The 18,709-nt window shown below is 43.7% G+C and overlaps 1 protein-coding gene across 1 annotated transcript in view; it reads left to right on the top strand.

Moving 5' to 3' along the window:
- Positions 1-18,709, top strand: part of LOC136434630 (A disintegrin and metalloproteinase with thrombospondin motifs 9-like) — a 99,991-nt gene that overhangs the window by 60,539 nt on the left and 20,743 nt on the right. Inside the window, exons 25-31 of the mRNA XM_066427543.1 lie at positions 3,446-3,616; positions 6,051-6,236; positions 7,367-7,508; positions 8,679-8,770; positions 9,536-9,630; positions 12,860-12,996; positions 13,925-14,016. Of these exons, the coding sequence (XP_066283640.1) occupies positions 3,446-3,616; positions 6,051-6,236; positions 7,367-7,508; positions 8,679-8,770; positions 9,536-9,630; positions 12,860-12,996; positions 13,925-14,016 (915 nt within the window). The remainder of the gene's footprint in view (positions 1-3,445; positions 3,617-6,050; positions 6,237-7,366; positions 7,509-8,678; positions 8,771-9,535; positions 9,631-12,859; positions 12,997-13,924; positions 14,017-18,709) is intronic.

Here is an 18,709-nt window from a genome sequence, read left to right on the forward strand (position 1 = left end):
ATTGCCCAGATCAAGATATCAGGGAGATTCCACTGGGAAATGAAGAGGGGGGTAGACAGGAAAGGTAGGAAGAGCTGCTTGTAGACTTCATTAGAAGAATTGTGCAAGAAGGAAAAGGGAAGGGTGTTTTCTACATTTTGTAAGGGCTGGGAAAAGACTAAATGAAAGGGCAAAGCACGACAGGAAGAGGGAGGAGTCTACTTGGACTTCACGCATGGGCCGGTCCACTGTTGATGTGAGCTTCCTCACTGACGGGAAGGGTTCCCCCATCTTAGCTTTGAACTTGGTGAACTCGTGGGAAGTTTTTGAAATGAGAAGTTAAGCCATATGCCATATCACCCTCAGCAGTTGTTTCTGCTTGTCTGGTGCTACATTAACTCTGGCTGATATTCTTCACTTTGATATTCCATTGGATGCAAACAAAGCATAACCAATCATCCTGACAGCCCCCTCCCCGCACAGGCACACTGCCAGGCTTGTCAGGCTTCTCATTTCCTTGGTTCTCGCACATTTCTAAGTAAGTTGAAAACTTGAATCTGTCCATATGCACTTCCTGAAACTGTGTGAACCAAGGTACAGACTTTCCCCCCAGAGTTTGTTTATTTGTTTATTTTGAAACATCTCCATTAATAGTTGTAGTAACGGTTACATGATACATACTCCACTAACCATCCTGGAGTCGTAATTATAACAGAGTCTGTTTTCATGTTGACCTTACAATTCAGCGTTATTTTTTTCAGATCCAAAAACAAATTGAATTGGTGTGGCTTAACAAGAAATCTCCCAATCTGTTTCCACCTTCCTCAAGGGATGAGCCAAATATCTATGTCAGGGTAGAGATTTCAAAGCTGAAAGGATCAGTGGTTATGACCAGTGGGTTATGACAGTAGAGATTCCAATCAGAGTCTGTAAATTTAAAGATATTCCCTTAAAAGACTGACAGAACTTTTAAACTTTGATTCACTTTGTCAATATAGGCCAATGAACTGACCGAACAGGCTAACACTCAGGATTTATAAATGGGAGACCACCCCAACCCATTCCCATCATCCTGATCACTATCTAATATGTGAATAGAGATTCTAGCTCTCCTCTCACAGAATTTTAGATTCAGGGAGATTGCTATCTGCACCAAACACATTGATATCCATTTCCTTCTCTGGGATTTGTTCCCTCCTCCTGTGGAGTCAGTCACTGATTAGCATATTTGATAAAGAACAGAAGAACAACAAAAATATTTTGACATATTTGGATAAGCCAGATGTTTGCTGACCTTGAGGTTTTCCAGGCAAAACGATCTCTAAAATACAAATCATACTGCATTACATTAACTTGAAGTACGCTTAAATCAGAATAGGTTCAATTGGAAACTTGTGTACTGAGAATAACATTTAACATTTAGATTGTTGCTTTTATACATTTTACACAATATAAATGCAGACTCTTATTATCACAAAGATTGATTCAAGAGAGAAAGTGAATGGAAAGTATCTTTTTCAGGTACCTCGATACACTGACTTTTATGACAATCGTTATAGAAATTTAGCCTGGGATAAAATCATCAAAAGAGGCTTAAAAACCAACATCTGGCTTGGAGCTCAGGCCTGGTGGTTTGTGTTAGGAATGGAATGTACGGGTATGTTACTAGCTGAGCCACAAAGGGCTGGTAGTTTCTTGCTTTTCAGCAATGTAGTTGAAGATACCCTCAGTATTTCTAAAAGAAATTTTTGTACAGAAAAAAAAACTATTTCAGGCAGTCTTCAAAGTAAGATGTTTTGAAATTTTGAAAATGATTATGCTTTTAACTACAATATGGTGACCTAACATCCCTATGATTACATGTATCATCAAATTTCTTCATATATGTTTTGGAACAATTTTATAAACAAATAGAGTCTACAGTTTTCAGATCATTATATCATAATATAATATTACACATTTTGGTGGTTCCTACATCTGACCCAAGAGTCCTGCTTAAAATTTATGAGGCTCCACAGAAAATTATGATTTCCCATAAACCCCATTCAGGCCCCATAAGAGTGACACACTTGAGGGGTTACCTGCAGTCACTAACTGCTGAGTGGCCTTTAGGAACTTCATCATCCTTCTTCAAAGTTTTTGCTGACTGTGTAGAACTTTTCCACATCCTGTACATTCTTCTCCATCCTATATATATATATATATATATATACAAGAGGTCTAACGTCTTACCAAAAACTTGAGGTATAAAGACCATGTTTTGAATTTGACCAAAGAGCATAATTATTATAAAATCAAATGTCCAATTTTCATTCACTCATTCCTTCCTTCCTTTCTTCCCTCCTCTCTTTCATGTAGCTGCCTTTAGATATCAAAGATCAAAAGTTGAGAAGTTTGCAAGTGTTAAAGACATGTCACTGGGCATACCATATGCTTTACACTAGAATGTCTTACAGTGAAAACTAGTGTTGCTTGACCAAGATGTACAGAAGGTTGTTGAAGGATGCCACCTATGGAGTTGCACTGTGCACAAAGGACGTCCGATAGGACTTAGGGGTTCAGGAGTCATTCTCATAAATACCTTTATAGCCAGTTGAGCAAACTGCTGTTTTTTAACAAGAAACGGTAAATATTTCCACCTTTCCCGTAGTCTGTTTCAGCTTGTCCTAATTCAGTTTAACCAGGGGACAGCCCAAATCCAGCTGTGTGCATCATCAGATCTCTGATTGAATGAAATTGAAGCCTTCAAACTCCATTAAATAGTGATGACCCAGTTTCCAGTGGGATTGATATTTTCTGGTGTAGATCGTCCGTTCAGTAGTAGTGCAATAGTAGTGCAATAGTAGTGCAATGCGGCTTCTCTATGGCTGGCGTTTTTGGCCAAGCACACCGGTTCACCCCTACTCTTCTCGATAAGTGTGTTGGGTTCTTTTACGTGCTCGAGGCTAAAGCTCCCTCGTACCACCTCCTTGCTCCTACACAGGGCCGCTGGCTTTTCGTCGTCATCTAAATTGTCAAATTTTGTCATTCTATATCTGAGTATTTAAAACTTGAAAGAGAAACATTAGTACCTCATTTACATATTGTTCAGAAGCTCTGTCGCTTAGTTCTTTGTCTCATATTCAAACCTTCCAACTTTTAACGAATGTGTCACAAGAAATATGTGCCAATTGAACTGCAAAGACATCCAGAGAGAAAGTGTAAAATGTCAAGCCTCTTTGAAATCTGCAACTGTTGGGGTCTCACACCTACGTATCACTTGGGTATCACACCTACGTGGCACTTAGTCTCCTACACCTACACAACATTCAGGTATCACGCCTATGTGTGGCTTGGGTATCACATCTACATTGTATGTAGCACTTACATGTAGGTCTCAAACCCACATGTATACAGCACTTAGGTCTCCCACCTACATGGCAATCAGGTCTCACACCAACGTGACACTCACCTCTTCTGTTCGCAGTGTACGGCGGCCTGCGGGGAGGGCATGCGACAGCGGACGGTGACCTGCGCCGACCCCCTGGCCAACCCCGTGGATGAGTCCTACTGCGACACGGACGGGCGGCCGGAGACGTCGGTCGACTGCAACGAGCGCTCCTGCGTGGTGAGGTGGACTCCTGGGGACTGGTCAGAGGTAAGAAAAAGTCTTTTTAAAGAGTCTTTTTGAAGGCAACCAAAGCAATATTTGGGCCAAAGAAATGGAAATAAAAGTACTGAAATCTTTATGGTAGTGACATTTACTAACATTGTTTAGAACATTTGCGTAATAACTTCACTTCACAGTTAAGACCTTAGTAATTTCTTGTACCTTTGTAATTTCTGATTTCAAGAGCTAACCTTGTTAAATCAATAAAAATATTACAAGATCAAATGAAGGGTTTCCTTGAAATTTTGAAAAGGGCCCTCCAGATTTAGAGAGAGAGTGCTTCCTCAAGAAAAAACATCATCACCCTCAGACTGTGCTGTGAACAGGAAGACATGTTGGCACCGTGAAGACAAGGCGGTCTGTTTTCCCGTGTCTGCTCAAGACACAACAAACGAACAAGTTTACCCAGCCGGCAGACCGTGCCCCCTCTGTCCTTGTGCACTTAACGACCCGGAAAATCCCCCTTCAAACACCTGCATGCCTCAACAGGTCACACCTGGGGAAGTCCATCCTTACACCTGCATTACTGCACACCTGAGGAAGCCAATCTTTACTTGCACCGTCCAACCTGTACAAGTGACCACCTCTGCATAAGGGCCACCTTTTGGTAGTTTGAACTTTCTTAGATTATGTTTCCCATTGACACAGGCATTAAGAATCCTGTCTATAGTGACCACCTATCCACATAGACCAGATTTTATTGGTCCCAAGTGGTCTTCTTAGGCAGTTTAACTCTACATGCAATCCTAAGTAGTGAACATTACTTGTAGTCCATTGGTCAGTAATCCTGTTTCTGGATCACAAGGTCAAGAGTTTGAATCCCACCTGTTGTTGGTCCCCTGACTTGTATGACACTGGAAAGGGTTATAGTCTTTAGGGCAGGACTTTAAGCTGCGGTCCATTGTCCTTGACGTGTCAACTTAGCAGGTGAATTTCTCAAGTATTTTGAACCTGCATACTGTAAATACATTTCCTTTTAGCGTTAGGAGAGAACAGGAGGTATAATTCTGTAGCACAGTAGTCATGCCAGGGAGACATACTTGTATTTGCGGTGTCATGGATTTGCGGTTGAGAGGTCACCGCAAAAAACACAAAAATTTAACCACTGTGAAGATTTCAAGATTGACATTTTCTTGCACATACCATCTTTCCTTCAGTCACAACCAGCAGGAGAATATCGGTAGATTTTCAGAAAGATAAAAACTGGATGGAGACAGGTCTGAATGCCCTTAAAGGGTAAGTTCTTACACCTGAGTTCCTCCAGAGGTGAAGACGTCGCCCTCCCATGTCGTTGTGGAGTCCCTGAACCGTCCCGCCCGCAGGTGAAGCCCCGCGCAGGAGTTGTTTGATCCTGTCTCGTGTGACAAAACAGTCCCACGCACCTGTCCAGACGTCTGGAGTGCGTCCTTGTGTGGCTGGCCAGGTGAGGCGGCCCGCGGCCCAGGTCACTGTCACCTGCCCTCAGATCTTCCGCACTTCTTAAGGGACGTCTTAAGGGACTGCTCTGCTTGGATTGCAGCTTTCTTAGATAACCAAAACACGTCTTACCAACAAGTACACGAGCCATTTCCACTCAGAATGCTGATCCAACACTAGACCTGTGCTTAAGCTTCAGTATGCCGGGGATTGACGTCAAATCGTTGTCGGGGGGGGGGGGGGAGTCTGTACTTTGGTACACACAGCTCCAGGGACAAGTTTTCCTCGCAGCCTTCTCTTTTGATCTCGACTTACTGCTAATTTATTACTTAAAACAGGCCAAGAACCAAAGAAATGGTGTGGCCATACGCAAGGCTTGGACGCCCGGCTAGCTTCACACTGGCTTTGCCTCTATAAACAGCAGAAACTCACATGAAAGCGGCAGGCAGCTAAATCTGATCGCTCCGTCTTTCATGACTGTCCTGTTTGAGTAGGACATCAAAGACAGAGGGAAATCTCGCGGTATGCTCGCCAAGTTTTCTCAAGCCAAGTCAATCATGCCAGTCACTGCTAAGCAGGGGAGAAGGAATTTTGCATCCTACAAACTCATGGCACAATGTTTGTGCTTTTTTTGTGGGTCTGGAATATTTAAGATATAGATATTTGTTGCCACCAACCTTTGATTTAGCAAAGCAGTGTGGTAAAGCTTACCCGTTGATGCTAAGATAAACAATGATACATATTTTGGTTTCAATATGGCACCCACACCAAGCCAGTGCAGTAATTCTAGTGAAAAAACTGTTGTAATCATTTGTGATTCCTTCACACATCCGTTCTGTAAATCACTAATGCCGCCATATCGTGAAGTTAAAGTTCAGTGAAAATTTTCCTTACACCGTGAAATTTTGCTACCCTGAAGATAAAGTGAATTACAGTATTCTCAGGGCCTGTGAACATTTCAAGACTTACATTTTGTACAGTAAGAAGTTGTGTTCCTACCTTGTAGTGTGACAAGCCATGCGGGCCTGGGTTCGAGCACCGGTCGGTGACGTGCCAGGAGATCTCGCCCACGCGGTGGAGCGTGCCCCAGCCCCAGTCCAAGTGCAGCGGCGCCAAACCCACCACCATGCGCTCCTGCAACCTCGGAGACTGCCGGTCATTCACACGATGGAGAACTGGGCCCTGGTCTGAGGTGAGAGAAACGAAAATTGCACAGGACTAAAGAAACTGATGTACATGTAATTCCTTGCTTCAAGAAATAGTCAGGTATTTGTATTTTTATTATTAACTTAAATTCTGTATGATGGATGCCCCTACAGCTCAACAGTTGAGCTCCTGGTTCCATTAATTGGTAACTGAGAGACCCCAGTTCAAATCCTGGGAAGGGCATCTTGGTTGGAGCTGCACTCTTTTGGAAGGGACGTAAAATGGGGGACCTTTTTCAAGGAGGTGCCTCGAGCACGTTAAAGGGAAAGGGCTAGCAACCCTTCCCTGTAAAAATATTATACTATGGTACCCTGCTACACCAACCACCCTTAGCTTGCGGAGACGCAAGATTTCTCACAAGATGGAAAGAGTCTTTGGTAGGAACTGTGCTTTGTGCAAGAGAAACAGTCAATTTTATGCGACTCTGTCCCCCCTCGTCCTGCAGTGTTCGGTGAGGTGTCGAGGAAGACTAGCCAAGCGGTCGGTGCAGTGTGTCAGTCTCACACCAAACAAACAAACATATAAACAAAACCAGTTTATAACCACAATTATTATAGGGACTGTACTCTGTGCAAGAGAAACAGGTTTTTATGTGACTTTGTCCCCCGTTCTGCAGTGTTCGGTGACGTGTGGAGGAGGGCTAGCCAAGCGGTCGGTTCAGTGTGTCAATCTCACACTAAACAAACATACATACAAATAAAATCAGGTTATAACCACAACACATCATCATATAGGGACTGTACTTTGTGCTAGAGACACAGTTTTCATGAGACATTGTCCTCTGTCCTGCAGTGTTCGGTGACCTGTGGAGGAGGGCTAGCCAAGCGGTCGGTGCAGTGTGTGAGTCTCACACCAAACAAACAAACATACAAACAAAATCAGTTTGTAACCACATCATAGGGACTGTACTTTGTGCAAGAGAAACATATTTAATAGCGACTCTGTCTGCAGTGTTCGGTGACGTGCGGAGGAGGGCTAGCCAAGCGGTCGGTGCAGTGTGTGAGTCTCACACCAAACAAACAAACATACAAACAAAATCAGTTTGTAACCACATCATAGGAACTGTACTTTGTGCGAGACACACAGTTTTCATACCATGTTGTCCCTGTTCTGCAGTGTTCAGTGACGTGTGGAGGAGGACTAGCCAAGCGGTCGGTGCAGTGTGTCAGTCTCACCGGCACCCTGAAGTCATCCCGGGACTGCAGCAGGAAACCCGCCCTCAGACCCGACTCCCAGAAACCATGCAACAAGGGACCATGTACGTACTCTTGTACTTTTTCTACATGAACAATCATCATTGGATGACATGATTCTACTTTTAGGCTTGTTGTAATGCACTATTATGAAGCGTATACCTTGTACTTTCTTAGGACATTCAAAACATGGATGATTTAGTTCTCTACGTTCTCTTAATATGCATGCAATCAAATCTGCACAAGTGACCACCTCTACATACATGAAAGGACCACCATCTTCGTAGGAAGTTTTTTTCTGTCCCCAGACCACCTCAGTTGCCACCTTGGTCATGTTTGACAACACGTCTAAGCTGCATGGACATAACTATCATATTCAGGGCTTACAGGGACTTAAGCTGAAAGCCATGGCGATGGAATGGCTCAACTTACTGATGGAGTCAGAAGGGACTAGATACCCTCAAGATGATATGTAAAAACCACCTGTACAGCAATATAAAGACTGCTGATCGATGACATGACTGAAAGACTTATAGGGAACAGCACAAGGAGGACAGTATCACTGCTGTGCAGCCTCAAGGGCAAAGAGGAGATGGCCTTACCAAGACAAGACTTGAAATTCATTTTTGGAAATAGGTGCACTGGTGCACCCAACCCAAAAAATTAGGTGCACAGAAAAAATTTTGGGTGCACCACATAAAATAAAGTTGAATTTCAGAAAAACATAATTACAAAGTTTAACTCGCTTAAGAACTTCAATCTGTAATTCTATAGCTAACCTTAAACTTTCACACAAGTGATACATCAAAATAAAAGTACAACAAAAGTTTGTATTGCTATTTCTGATACTTACATTAATTTTTTCAAGAATATTCTGTATGCTTAGTGTACAATAGTGCCTTTACCCTGTAGCCTACAAAAATATTTAGGTGCACTGGTGCACCCAGTCAAAAATTAGGTGCACAGCTCCAATTTTGGGTGCACACAGGTGCACATGCACCCACTATTTCGAGCCCTGTAAGATCTTAGAGAAGCAAAAGCGCTTAGAATACGGTGAAAAGCACATGTGAAACCAAATGTTTTACGCTGTTTGCAAAACATTTTTGTGGGTCATTTCATTTATTTATTTTACCAGTACATACATGTGTACACTCTTGTCAAGTCTCTCTCTATGTATGCACCCTCACATGCCTTGCAGGGTTTCATTGACATGTGCCCTGTCCCCCCCCCCCCAGGTTTACCCAACAGCTGCAGCGAGGTTCAGAAGTTGGAGAGAGCGCGGTACGACGGGGAGTTCTACCTGCACGTGCACGGCAAGATCCTCAAGGTGCGTACAGCTACCGTCGGATGCCAGTAAAGAACCCACCTCACTTATCGAAAAGAATAGTGGCCCATCCCTGTATGATTATGGTTCAAAACCATTTCCGGTCTAAATGGGGTACGGAATTTTCCTGAACAGCCTTCGTAACCCCTGATTCTCCTATTGGGTCACTTCACTTTGGTTAGGGACATCCCTCATCGGTAGGACGTTGAATGGTCCCATGTTGGAGGAGACTCACACCTCAAGGAAGTTAAAGAACCCACCACACTTAATCGAAAAGAGTAGGCGTCCATCCTGGTGTGAGTGGCTCAAAACCTACAGTCCTGTAGCCTCACCAATGGCAACTGTTTTGAGGTCACCTGAGTAAGCAGCAAATGGCAGCCACTCCAGATCATTGCAAGTCAGCCCCACCAATATCCTAAAAGCCCCTCGCAGTTCAGCCCCTGGCTGTAAAGAGAGGGTACTCCGGCCTGGCCAGTAGCTAAATAACCAAAGTTTCACTGCACTATCCGCTTTAAGATAAAGCATTGTGCTTCACATCAATGTAGAATCTCTTTACCTTCGCTAAGAATGTTATGTTTTTGGTAGCCTTTGTATGTGGTTGCAAGCCGTAACTCAAGAAGCTATAGAAAGATAGATTGTCGTGAAATTTCGTATGCGGTTAGGTATTGTCTTACCAAATAAATGATCAGACTTTGGGCCTCTTGGCAGCTTTCCTTGGTACTGCAGCAGAACATCCTGTTTTGATATTTCTTTCGTTATTTTCACTAGGTCTACTGTCGTGACATGGAGACCAGCCGGCCGAGCGAGTACATCACCCTGGCGGGCGGGGAGGGGCGCAACTACGCCGAGATCTACCAGAAAAGGTGAGGAGTCGGCCGAAGGCTTCCTGGGGAGTCTTAAAGACGTCTCAGAAGATGTCGTGAAGACGATATTAATTTACTTTGAAGGAGGAGATGTAAGAATACCAAAGTGTAAGGTGTGCTTGGCCAAAAACGGGAGCCGTAGCAAAGCTGCATTGCACTACCACTAGCTACTTGAAAAAGCATCATGCTTCACCTCAATTGAGGATGACTTGAAACGAAACAAAGGGGGTAATGAAGAGAAGGAAGATGAAGCTTTGCATACACAACCGTACAGATCTATACATGCGTCAAGTACTGTAGAGTCCATTCACTCCCTGAAGAAGGTACAATGAAATTGAACCTGTAACCTCTCTAGCCACGTGGCCATTCGTTGCCACATCCCTGTTGTAGCTGTATGCTATTTGCAGGGGAGGTACAAGAAACCCAGCAGCTACAATAGGGGAGGATTACCGGGCTACAGTTTCCCATCCCTTTGTTTGCTAGGGCCTGGTGTTTTTCTTTCTCAGTTATCAGCTAAGAAGGAATTTCCTGTGGTGGGCACTTGTTTACTGAACTAGGATAATGGAATTCGTCTGTTTTGCAGGCAATGAAAACAGTTGTAAACATAGAAGTATCAACACACGCCTTGCACAGAGGAGAATCACTGTATTATGATAATGACAGGTTGCTGTATCATTCTTACTAAGTACCAAAATATGCTTCTGAGGCCGTTGAAAAAAGTTGTGTTTCTGGTTACTCAACCAACCCTAGCGAAAACCTGCTGACCGTAGCCCTTTTTGGGGGTGACAAAAAAAAACTACCTACCAACCCTAATTTTTTAAGGACAATAACCATGCCTTCAGCCTTGGTTGCATGAAACTTCAAGTAAGCAGTCTCTTTCAGAATATTGTGCCACTTGATCAAGAACAACAGCAAGGAGCAAGAAAAAAGCCATAATGTTTGTGTGCAATATGCTCTGATAGCCTGAAGGAGCTGGACCATGTGACCAGCAGATGGAGACACCCTGTCTCTGTGTGGGGAATGTCACCCGTTAATGTCACTTTCTCCTGCGGACTGGCATGCCTGACTTCAGGTTCAAGTGTAGAAATGCTCCAATGACCTCTACCAGCTGTGACCTCTGCCACATGCCGCCCCCCTCCCCAGAGCTAAACATCCTCTTCCTTCAGACTCTGAATACCACTGCCCATGGGTCACCATCTGGCATGACCGCACTGGTCCCATCTTTGCCAAGACTGTTACAAATGGTGCGAAGAGATGAACTCTACTTCATTAATCAGTCACAAAGTAAAGTTAGAGTTAGAGTGATCCAGATGCATAGGGGTGGCGCCCATCTCCATTTCTACAGCCCTTTGGCCACGCATTTGTGCAATCACTACAGCTGGGGGCTAGTCCACTAAAACTGATGTGTGTTTAACTCCCATACTCTTTCCCAGATGCTGAGTGCTAAGCAGAGAAAGCAGTATGTACCATTTCTAGCACAAAAAAGGATGGAAAGAGCAAATCCCATACAGACCATCTCCTCTTTTTAAAAAATGGTCACGAATCTCCCCATACATGTACACTTCCCCTCTGCTTTTAACTGGATCTACAGATGTGCAGGAAAGTTGACTAGAGCTGATTTTCTTTGTGTGATTTTAGACAGTCAAAAAACCAATAATCACTGTAAAAAAGATCAGGTTCCCACAGTACACTTGTACCCAGTGGCGACTGCCCATCAACACAGTTGTTCCCTTGACCTGCCTGACCTATGAACTCTGGGAGAGTACACACACTCAGTCATTCCCTACAAAGTGGTATTGCCGGAAACAGACTTTCCGGGAAACCCTAGAAGGCTTTCAAGGTCAAAGCGATGGCGGAAACAGCTGGGCCCCCGTACAGCAGAGCAGGTGCACCCTGACTTTGCTGGGAGCTTGGCATGCCAGGAAAATTAGCTAGCTTCAAACCATGCCCCTGTCACACATAGCCAACCATGGCCTCCTGACCTTCTCCAGACCATGGTTGGAAGTTAAGCCCCTGTCACACAGATGTGTACATTGTGTACAGTGTCACATGTTTTACAGCACTAAATCCAGAGGAAGATATATAGCTGAAGGAGTTCCATCTTGTTTCTTAAGATTTTGAAGTTGTCCATTGAAGAAACGTACATGTACATTAACTTCAGATACCAGTCAGGAAATTTAGACAAATTGATATGATCAGACTTTTTAACCTGCCTATTCTTCCACATACTGTTTTTAAAAAAAACAACGTTGCAGCCACTTTTTTCTCCTTTTGGTGGACAGAAAACATTCAAACTGCCATTGACAAAAAAGTTACGCTTTGCCAGAAATAACACGGCTTAATGACTGTTTGACCCCTAATCCCAAAAGGATGCTGGTCTCATCTTGTAGCTAATGATGTTTGCTTTCTGCAGCTCCCGCTACCAAAACTGCCGCGTCAGCAGAAACATGCTTTGTCTGCTGTCGTGGGAACGCTTTCGGGAAAGCTAAACACGCAACGGCCCAGTACCCGCGCAAACATGGCGACAAATCCGTTATCTCGGCACAATGATATCCTGTTTTCCCGGCAGTAACACGTGTATGTGATCTGTACACACGCTCCGCAGTTCCGCACAGGGTGCTCGCTGTAACCATGGCAACGAATCCCCTCTCCGAACCTGGGATAAACAGTGCAGGATGGAATATATTTTACGTTCTGTGCACTTTTATGGACCCCTAGATTTTTCTTATGTAGTAAGTTTGGAATGATATTATATGAGCAGTAATGTGGAAAGACATTTCAGCAGTTCTGCACAAAATCAGATTTCTACAGAAAACACTGTCCACCTCCCAGCCAGTGATCAACAGTATAGAACTGATGCAATGGCTTAAAGTGTCTCGGGGGTCAGATCATATGAAGGACTTTAAGAAATAGTACAGACTACTTTATCTGCTTAGCACTTACGAGGAAGCGTACCAAAGCTGAACACACATTACCACCAGTGGACTAGCCCCATCTGTAGTAGCCTGTGTGCCCCAAGAGCTATAGTAACACTACAGAGATGGGCACCGCTGCACAATGAATTGTGATAAAAAAATGCAAATCTGGAATCATTTGGATACAGTGCTCAAACAATTAACAACTGGTTGCGTTATACCTAAACTCTGCAGTATTATATGACTATGTTTTAGACTACTATCATATTCTGTTTTGAATATTACTAACACAAATCTCTTTCTTCCCCCTCTAGTCTGTTCAACCCTAACCAGTGCCCTCACAACGGCAGCAGGAACAGCTCCTGCGCGTGCCACGACAAGGGCCACCCGGACGCCGGCCACACCGCGTACAACAAGGTCCGCATCAACCTCGACATCATGCAGATCAGCGGTGAGTTGTGCTGCGTACCTTAACGTAAGATCAGGTACAGATACCGGTACAGAGGTTTAGGTACAGGTCCAGACCTCTACCTGTACCTGAACAATTTGACAAAGTAACCCGTGGTCCTCAATGATGGAAGAAACATGAATAAAAAGAACATTTATTTTGACTTTGGGCATCTTATACAGAAAACGAATGCTTTCAAACTCAAATCAAAGATTTGAATTCCCATACAACGTGTCCATCTGTTTCCACTGCACAAATATCTACATGTAGGTGTACCGGTGCACCCACAGTAAAAAAATTAGGTGCAATGTGCAAGCTGCAAGTTTGGGTGCAAAGAAAGTGCACACCATGCCCCCAGTATTTCGAGTCCTACTGAAGGCAAATGTAAAGTTAGACCACCTGTGCTGCCTCAGCAGTGGTGGGCCCAGGATGAACACTAACATGTCCATCAGCCATCACAAACCGCAGGTCAAACCCAGTCCTCTAATCTCTCCCAACCCAAACACAGCTTGTAGAAATGCCCTTTGCGATGACAGACAGTCGTAGGAAAACATCCTCTGAGCGATTGTGTATTCTCTCCGGACATCCTCACAGACTAAGCAAGGGCCGCCATGGCTTTTTACGAAAACTTGACGACACAACTTCTGAGCCCTTTGGTCGCAGATAAAAGTGTGCAGGAACAGTAGCAAGAACTTCAGAAGTAGTTTTGATAAGAAAGGGCACTCTCAGAGAGAACAAACGGTACATGTTTTGAGACCTAACTTTGACGAAGGAAGAAGGCCTACTTCATGTATGTGAACAGTTTGTAGCTTACAAGTTTAATCTCAGAATGATACATTAAAAATCACAAGGTTCGAGTAATATAATATATAAATTAATTAATTAATCAATTATGAATTAATGTTTGTTTTTGTTTGTTCGTATCACCCAGTTAGCGACATGCAGTTTGCACGAACAGTCCAGGGGAAAGCGGTGCCGTTCGGTAACGCCGGAGACTGCTACAGCACCGCACGATGTCCACAGGTAAAGAACAGAAATGTGAATCTTCTTGATATAGCACAAGCGGTAGCATAATCCCCGTTTTGCCATACAGATTAACTTCTGTGGATCTATGGGCAGGAGTTCAATCTCAGGGTTGGCCCCAGTTAAGACATGTTGTTAGGGTTTGCATTCGTTATTTCGGATGGTGACATAAAGCCGGGATCTTGTATATGAGGGAGCTTCAGTCTTTGGCTCCATCGTCAAACCTCTGGTAAAAAAGAACCCTACAAACTTATCGGGAGAAGTAGGGGTGACATGGCTTGCTTGGCCAAGAAGCAAAGCTGCATTGCACTACCACTAGCTACATCTACAAAGCATCATGCTTCACCTCAGTTGAAGATGACTGCTTTATCTTAACTTATCTTAACTGCAACACTAAAGACAAGGACACATCCAGTTAAGCTACTGCAAAGAAAGTAACGTAAGACAGTCACAAAGCAACACTATCTCTGGTTGAAGGAAAGGTACTCACAGGTACATGTAAGATTGTTCCCGTCAACTGCAAGACCAAAAAGCTTTGATGCTCGATCCCCTCACCATGACAACGGGATGAGCAACTTATCCATGAAGGAAACCTCCTTGAATCAGTACAAACCTTCTTGTCTAGCTCCCCCTCCTTACAGCTCTCTCACAATCCATCCGTCAGCCGGACATCCCAGTGTGCCAGCGACAACTCCGTGCAGAAATGTCCTCTGACATTGACAATGGTCCGCGGAATCTTCCAGTAGACAGACTGTATGTTCACTTCCACCGACAAGCAGCCATTTTGATTGTTCAAGGTCATCCGGGTCATTGATGGTATTCCATCTCCAGCTGAAGTCCTGGAAACTCCTGGCAAGATGAGCTCTAAACACTCTCTTGCCTTGAGGGTGAGCGAGACTCTTCTGCTGCTAAAATGCAGCCATTTTGATTGTTCAAGGTCAGTAGGGTCAAGGAGGGTGGTCCATCCTAAAGCTCCCTGGCAGTAGGTCTGATTTGAAAGCACTTTTGTCATGATCCAGATCTAGACTGCCCCAGTGCCCTCTCTCCCCACGCCTTATATGGTATGACAGATGGACGAATCCAAGGCAGATCCACTGTGATTGACAGGTCCCCAGAATGATTGACAGCTCCGCAGGGCAGCCCTAATTGTCAGGAGGGGTTCCTGGCCAGTGCCTATGGTCGACCTGTTTACATTGAAGATTAAGCACCCCTCAGCACACACTGACCAGTAGTGAAGTAGTGTACTCTGCCTAATTTGCAGGCCTATCAGAAGCACCCAACCTGAACTGCACAAATTTACCTCCCTGTCCTCCCATGCTGAACATCAGACACTGAGTTTACAAGATGATATCTCCCCCCAGGAAGTTATTGAAAAGATCCCATTAAGGGAGGCTGGGTGATTAGCATGGCTCGTTGCACAATCACCCACTGATTAATAAAGGCGGGAGTTTAAAGCTGTGTGCAGAGGGTTTAGAATATTCCAGTTGTGGCAGGGCAATCCCAGCTGTGCAAATGTTGTGCCTGGCCTCTCAGTGAACCAACACAAAGGCTGATAACAGAAGCTATGTACAGTACCCAGCAGATAGTCCTGCTTATCACTGTAAGGTTTACACAGGGTTTCCCTGCACAGGGCCGCTCTTGTTGTTAGAACTTTACAATGGGCGATCAAGAGTCATCAGCAGAATTAACGTTGCTGTTGAAAGTTTAACACTTCAAGCTTTGTTGCATGTTTGTATGGAAAAATATGTGAGGCTGAATTCATCTTAACAAGTTCAAAGTCATCAGCAATATATTTGCTTGTAAATCTTGTAAATCATGAAATCGTAGCACCATAGATAGTTGTTTTGTCTTCCGCTAAAAGTGTCTTTTTGTGTTACATTATTGTTTCAACCGCGAACTTAAGACTCTGTTTAAACCTCATTTTCCTTGCTTAGGTGCCGTCCTAGTTAGTTTTTCCTCTAAATAACTCAGCTGCTAGACTAACTAGGATGCACCCAGGCTATCCTTTCCCCCTCCTACTGCGAAACTAACATAACTGAATTGACAGTTGATTTGTGGTGATTTCCTCCCAGTTACTGGAGGGGAGTAACCCGATCTGTTTGATCCGTTATCTCAGGAAATATCAACCCAGCAGTTTTATCAGCGGTTGTGATCAGAAATTCCTGCAGAAGAATTAGTATATAGGGCCTATCTAATTAGCCTTGACGCTAAATGGTAAGAATGACCGTAACTCTGCATTTTCCTTGTTGCTGTGATCTTGTCCACTATCTGGTTTTTGGTATGTCCGCCTGTTTGTTTATTTGTATGGCTTTCTGTTTGTGTTTCTGAAGTATACAATGGTCAGCATAACTCGGGAAGCAATGGATGGATTCTGATGGCATTCATTCTGTCTTGGGAAGACAAAGTCGATGTTGGGCCTTCAAGTTTTTTTTCTGTAAGAGCCTCTTGTGGATCCTGGCACCTTTGCATAGTCTCACTCACACCTCATAGTCATATCTACTACTGATAAGGCACAGGGCCCAGCTGGCTCAGTACTCTACAGAACAGGGGACTGATCTCACTCTTTCATATAAACACTGTCTAACTGCTTCAACAATCTAAAGTACATCGAAGTGGCATACTTGAAGTACCAGAAGTCATAACCGTTGAGTCATAGGAACAGGCAGTACTCCAGCTTTATCTGAAAAGGTTTCGTTTGTTTAGTTTTGTTTAATGTACATCTTGTTGCAGCAAGGAATAAGGTTTGTTCTTGACATGTCAGCAGAAAAGTTTCAACTTTTTGTTGGCAAGATTTTCATGAAAAGGTAATATTCTTTGCTTGCTTATGACAAGTGCAGGTATCATGCAGTACTGCACTTGCAGCATAAAAGTGAGGTTAAAACTATAATGGGGTAAGCATTCTGTCGACAGGTACTGAGTATAGATACAGCTTACAGTGTTGGAGACACATACATGTATAGGAAATGGTGGGAAATGGCATGGCTGTTCATCAGCAAAGACTGCTCGTCCATTCAGGTTTGAAAGTTGAGGACCCCTGATTGTGTACAGCTTAGTTTAACCTTCTCCCTGCTGCTTAACCCCATAACCAATACAAAGTGGTGCGAAATGGTTATCTTAGCAGGCTGAAGGTTGATGAAAATGGCAAATGTTGAGCACACATATTTAGATCGTCATGCCTTTAAGTACCATAGTGTTATCAACCAAGGATTGATGTGAAAATTCATATTTTCCATAGTAGAATGGAACTCGTTGTCATCAAGTACTGTAGGAGCATCCTCACTAAATAGCTTTAAAGAATGGCTGCAGTCAGATGTGCAAATACTAGGTGTAACAGGCTGTTCGGTGTAATATAACCAGCTGCTGCCGCGCCGCGTGCCTGCGAAGCTGGTGTGTTACGCCGAATGGTGGTTGAATGGTGGTTATACCGGCTATACAGATACAGATCTGATAACCTACAAGTGAAGACCCAGTGAGTGTGCTTACCTTAGCTGCTGACTCTCCTAATGATGCATGCAGCAGTCCCTGCCATCAGACCTGTAACAGTGGAGACACGGTCAGCAGTGTGACTGTCAACACAAACACACTATCTATTCTGCCCTGTGCAAACCTGTGTGTGGGAGGGAGGGGGGCAATGGGTCATGCAGCCAGTGCACTCCAGTAGGATTAGCTACATGTTTACTCATGGTATCTTCACATCTAGATCTTCCCTAGATATATAGTAGATAGGTCCTGCCTGGGCTCTTATAGACTTCCTAGGAGATGGTTTCGGCTTCGAATTCTTTTTGAACAATAGTCATGATTTACTTGGAGAGGGGAGTGAAGTACCCAGAAACAACTGTTTTTCACCTGTCTGTCTGTTTGTGTGTCTGTTGTGTGTGTGTGTGTATGGGGTTCTATTTGTTCGACAGGGTGTTCGACAGGAACGGTCTATTCCCAGTAAACTCAATGCAGCAACAAAGCAGGATGGTTAAGGGGGTGAAGTCTGCCATCTCGGAGTGTTTTGGTGTGTTACATATTTCAGGCGGTGCACTTAGTTTCACTAGATGCCTTTGGTAAGTGAATTAGGACTTACAACAAACTAAGTCCACTTGGAGATGAAGTTACTATAAGGAGACACTTAACTGTCTCTTCCTTGTCCTCTTTACTGACGCTTCAATGAACACAATCAACTTGCATAAGGAACATTAGCACCTAGATACACACACACACATACATACTGGAGGATACAAGCTTTAAGCTCCTTAACCATAGAAAGTAGTCAGAAATGGGTGCATTTTTTGTAAAGTTGTGAATTGGAATTCAAAAAGAGTGTGAGAGATTCACATTTTGGTCCTTAATGGATGTCATGGAATTCGAGAATATGAGAGAGTGAGACTGGAGGATGTGGAAGTTTGTTTGTTTGTTTGTTTGTTTATTTTGAAACACCTGGGTAGCCTATTCAGTGCCAATACACTGGTTTTCGATAGGGCCCAGTTTCACATATACATACATGGAAAATAAAAAAACAACTTACAGAGAGAAAAGTAGACATACACGTCGGAACATATGGGTACAACTGAAACATGAAAGACAGATAACTCAAAATCATAATCCAATCCAAGGTCAACAGTTAGGAGGTCAGAGGTCACTACTCAGTACTGAGACTATGTTAGGTCTTTCAAAGCTGACTTAAATGTATTCAGGCTTGGAACTT

This window comes from Branchiostoma lanceolatum, chromosome 5, assembly GCF_035083965.1.
Source record: "Branchiostoma lanceolatum isolate klBraLanc5 chromosome 5, klBraLanc5.hap2, whole genome shotgun sequence".
Taxonomy (NCBI): Eukaryota; Metazoa; Chordata; class Leptocardii; order Amphioxiformes; family Branchiostomatidae; genus Branchiostoma; species Branchiostoma lanceolatum.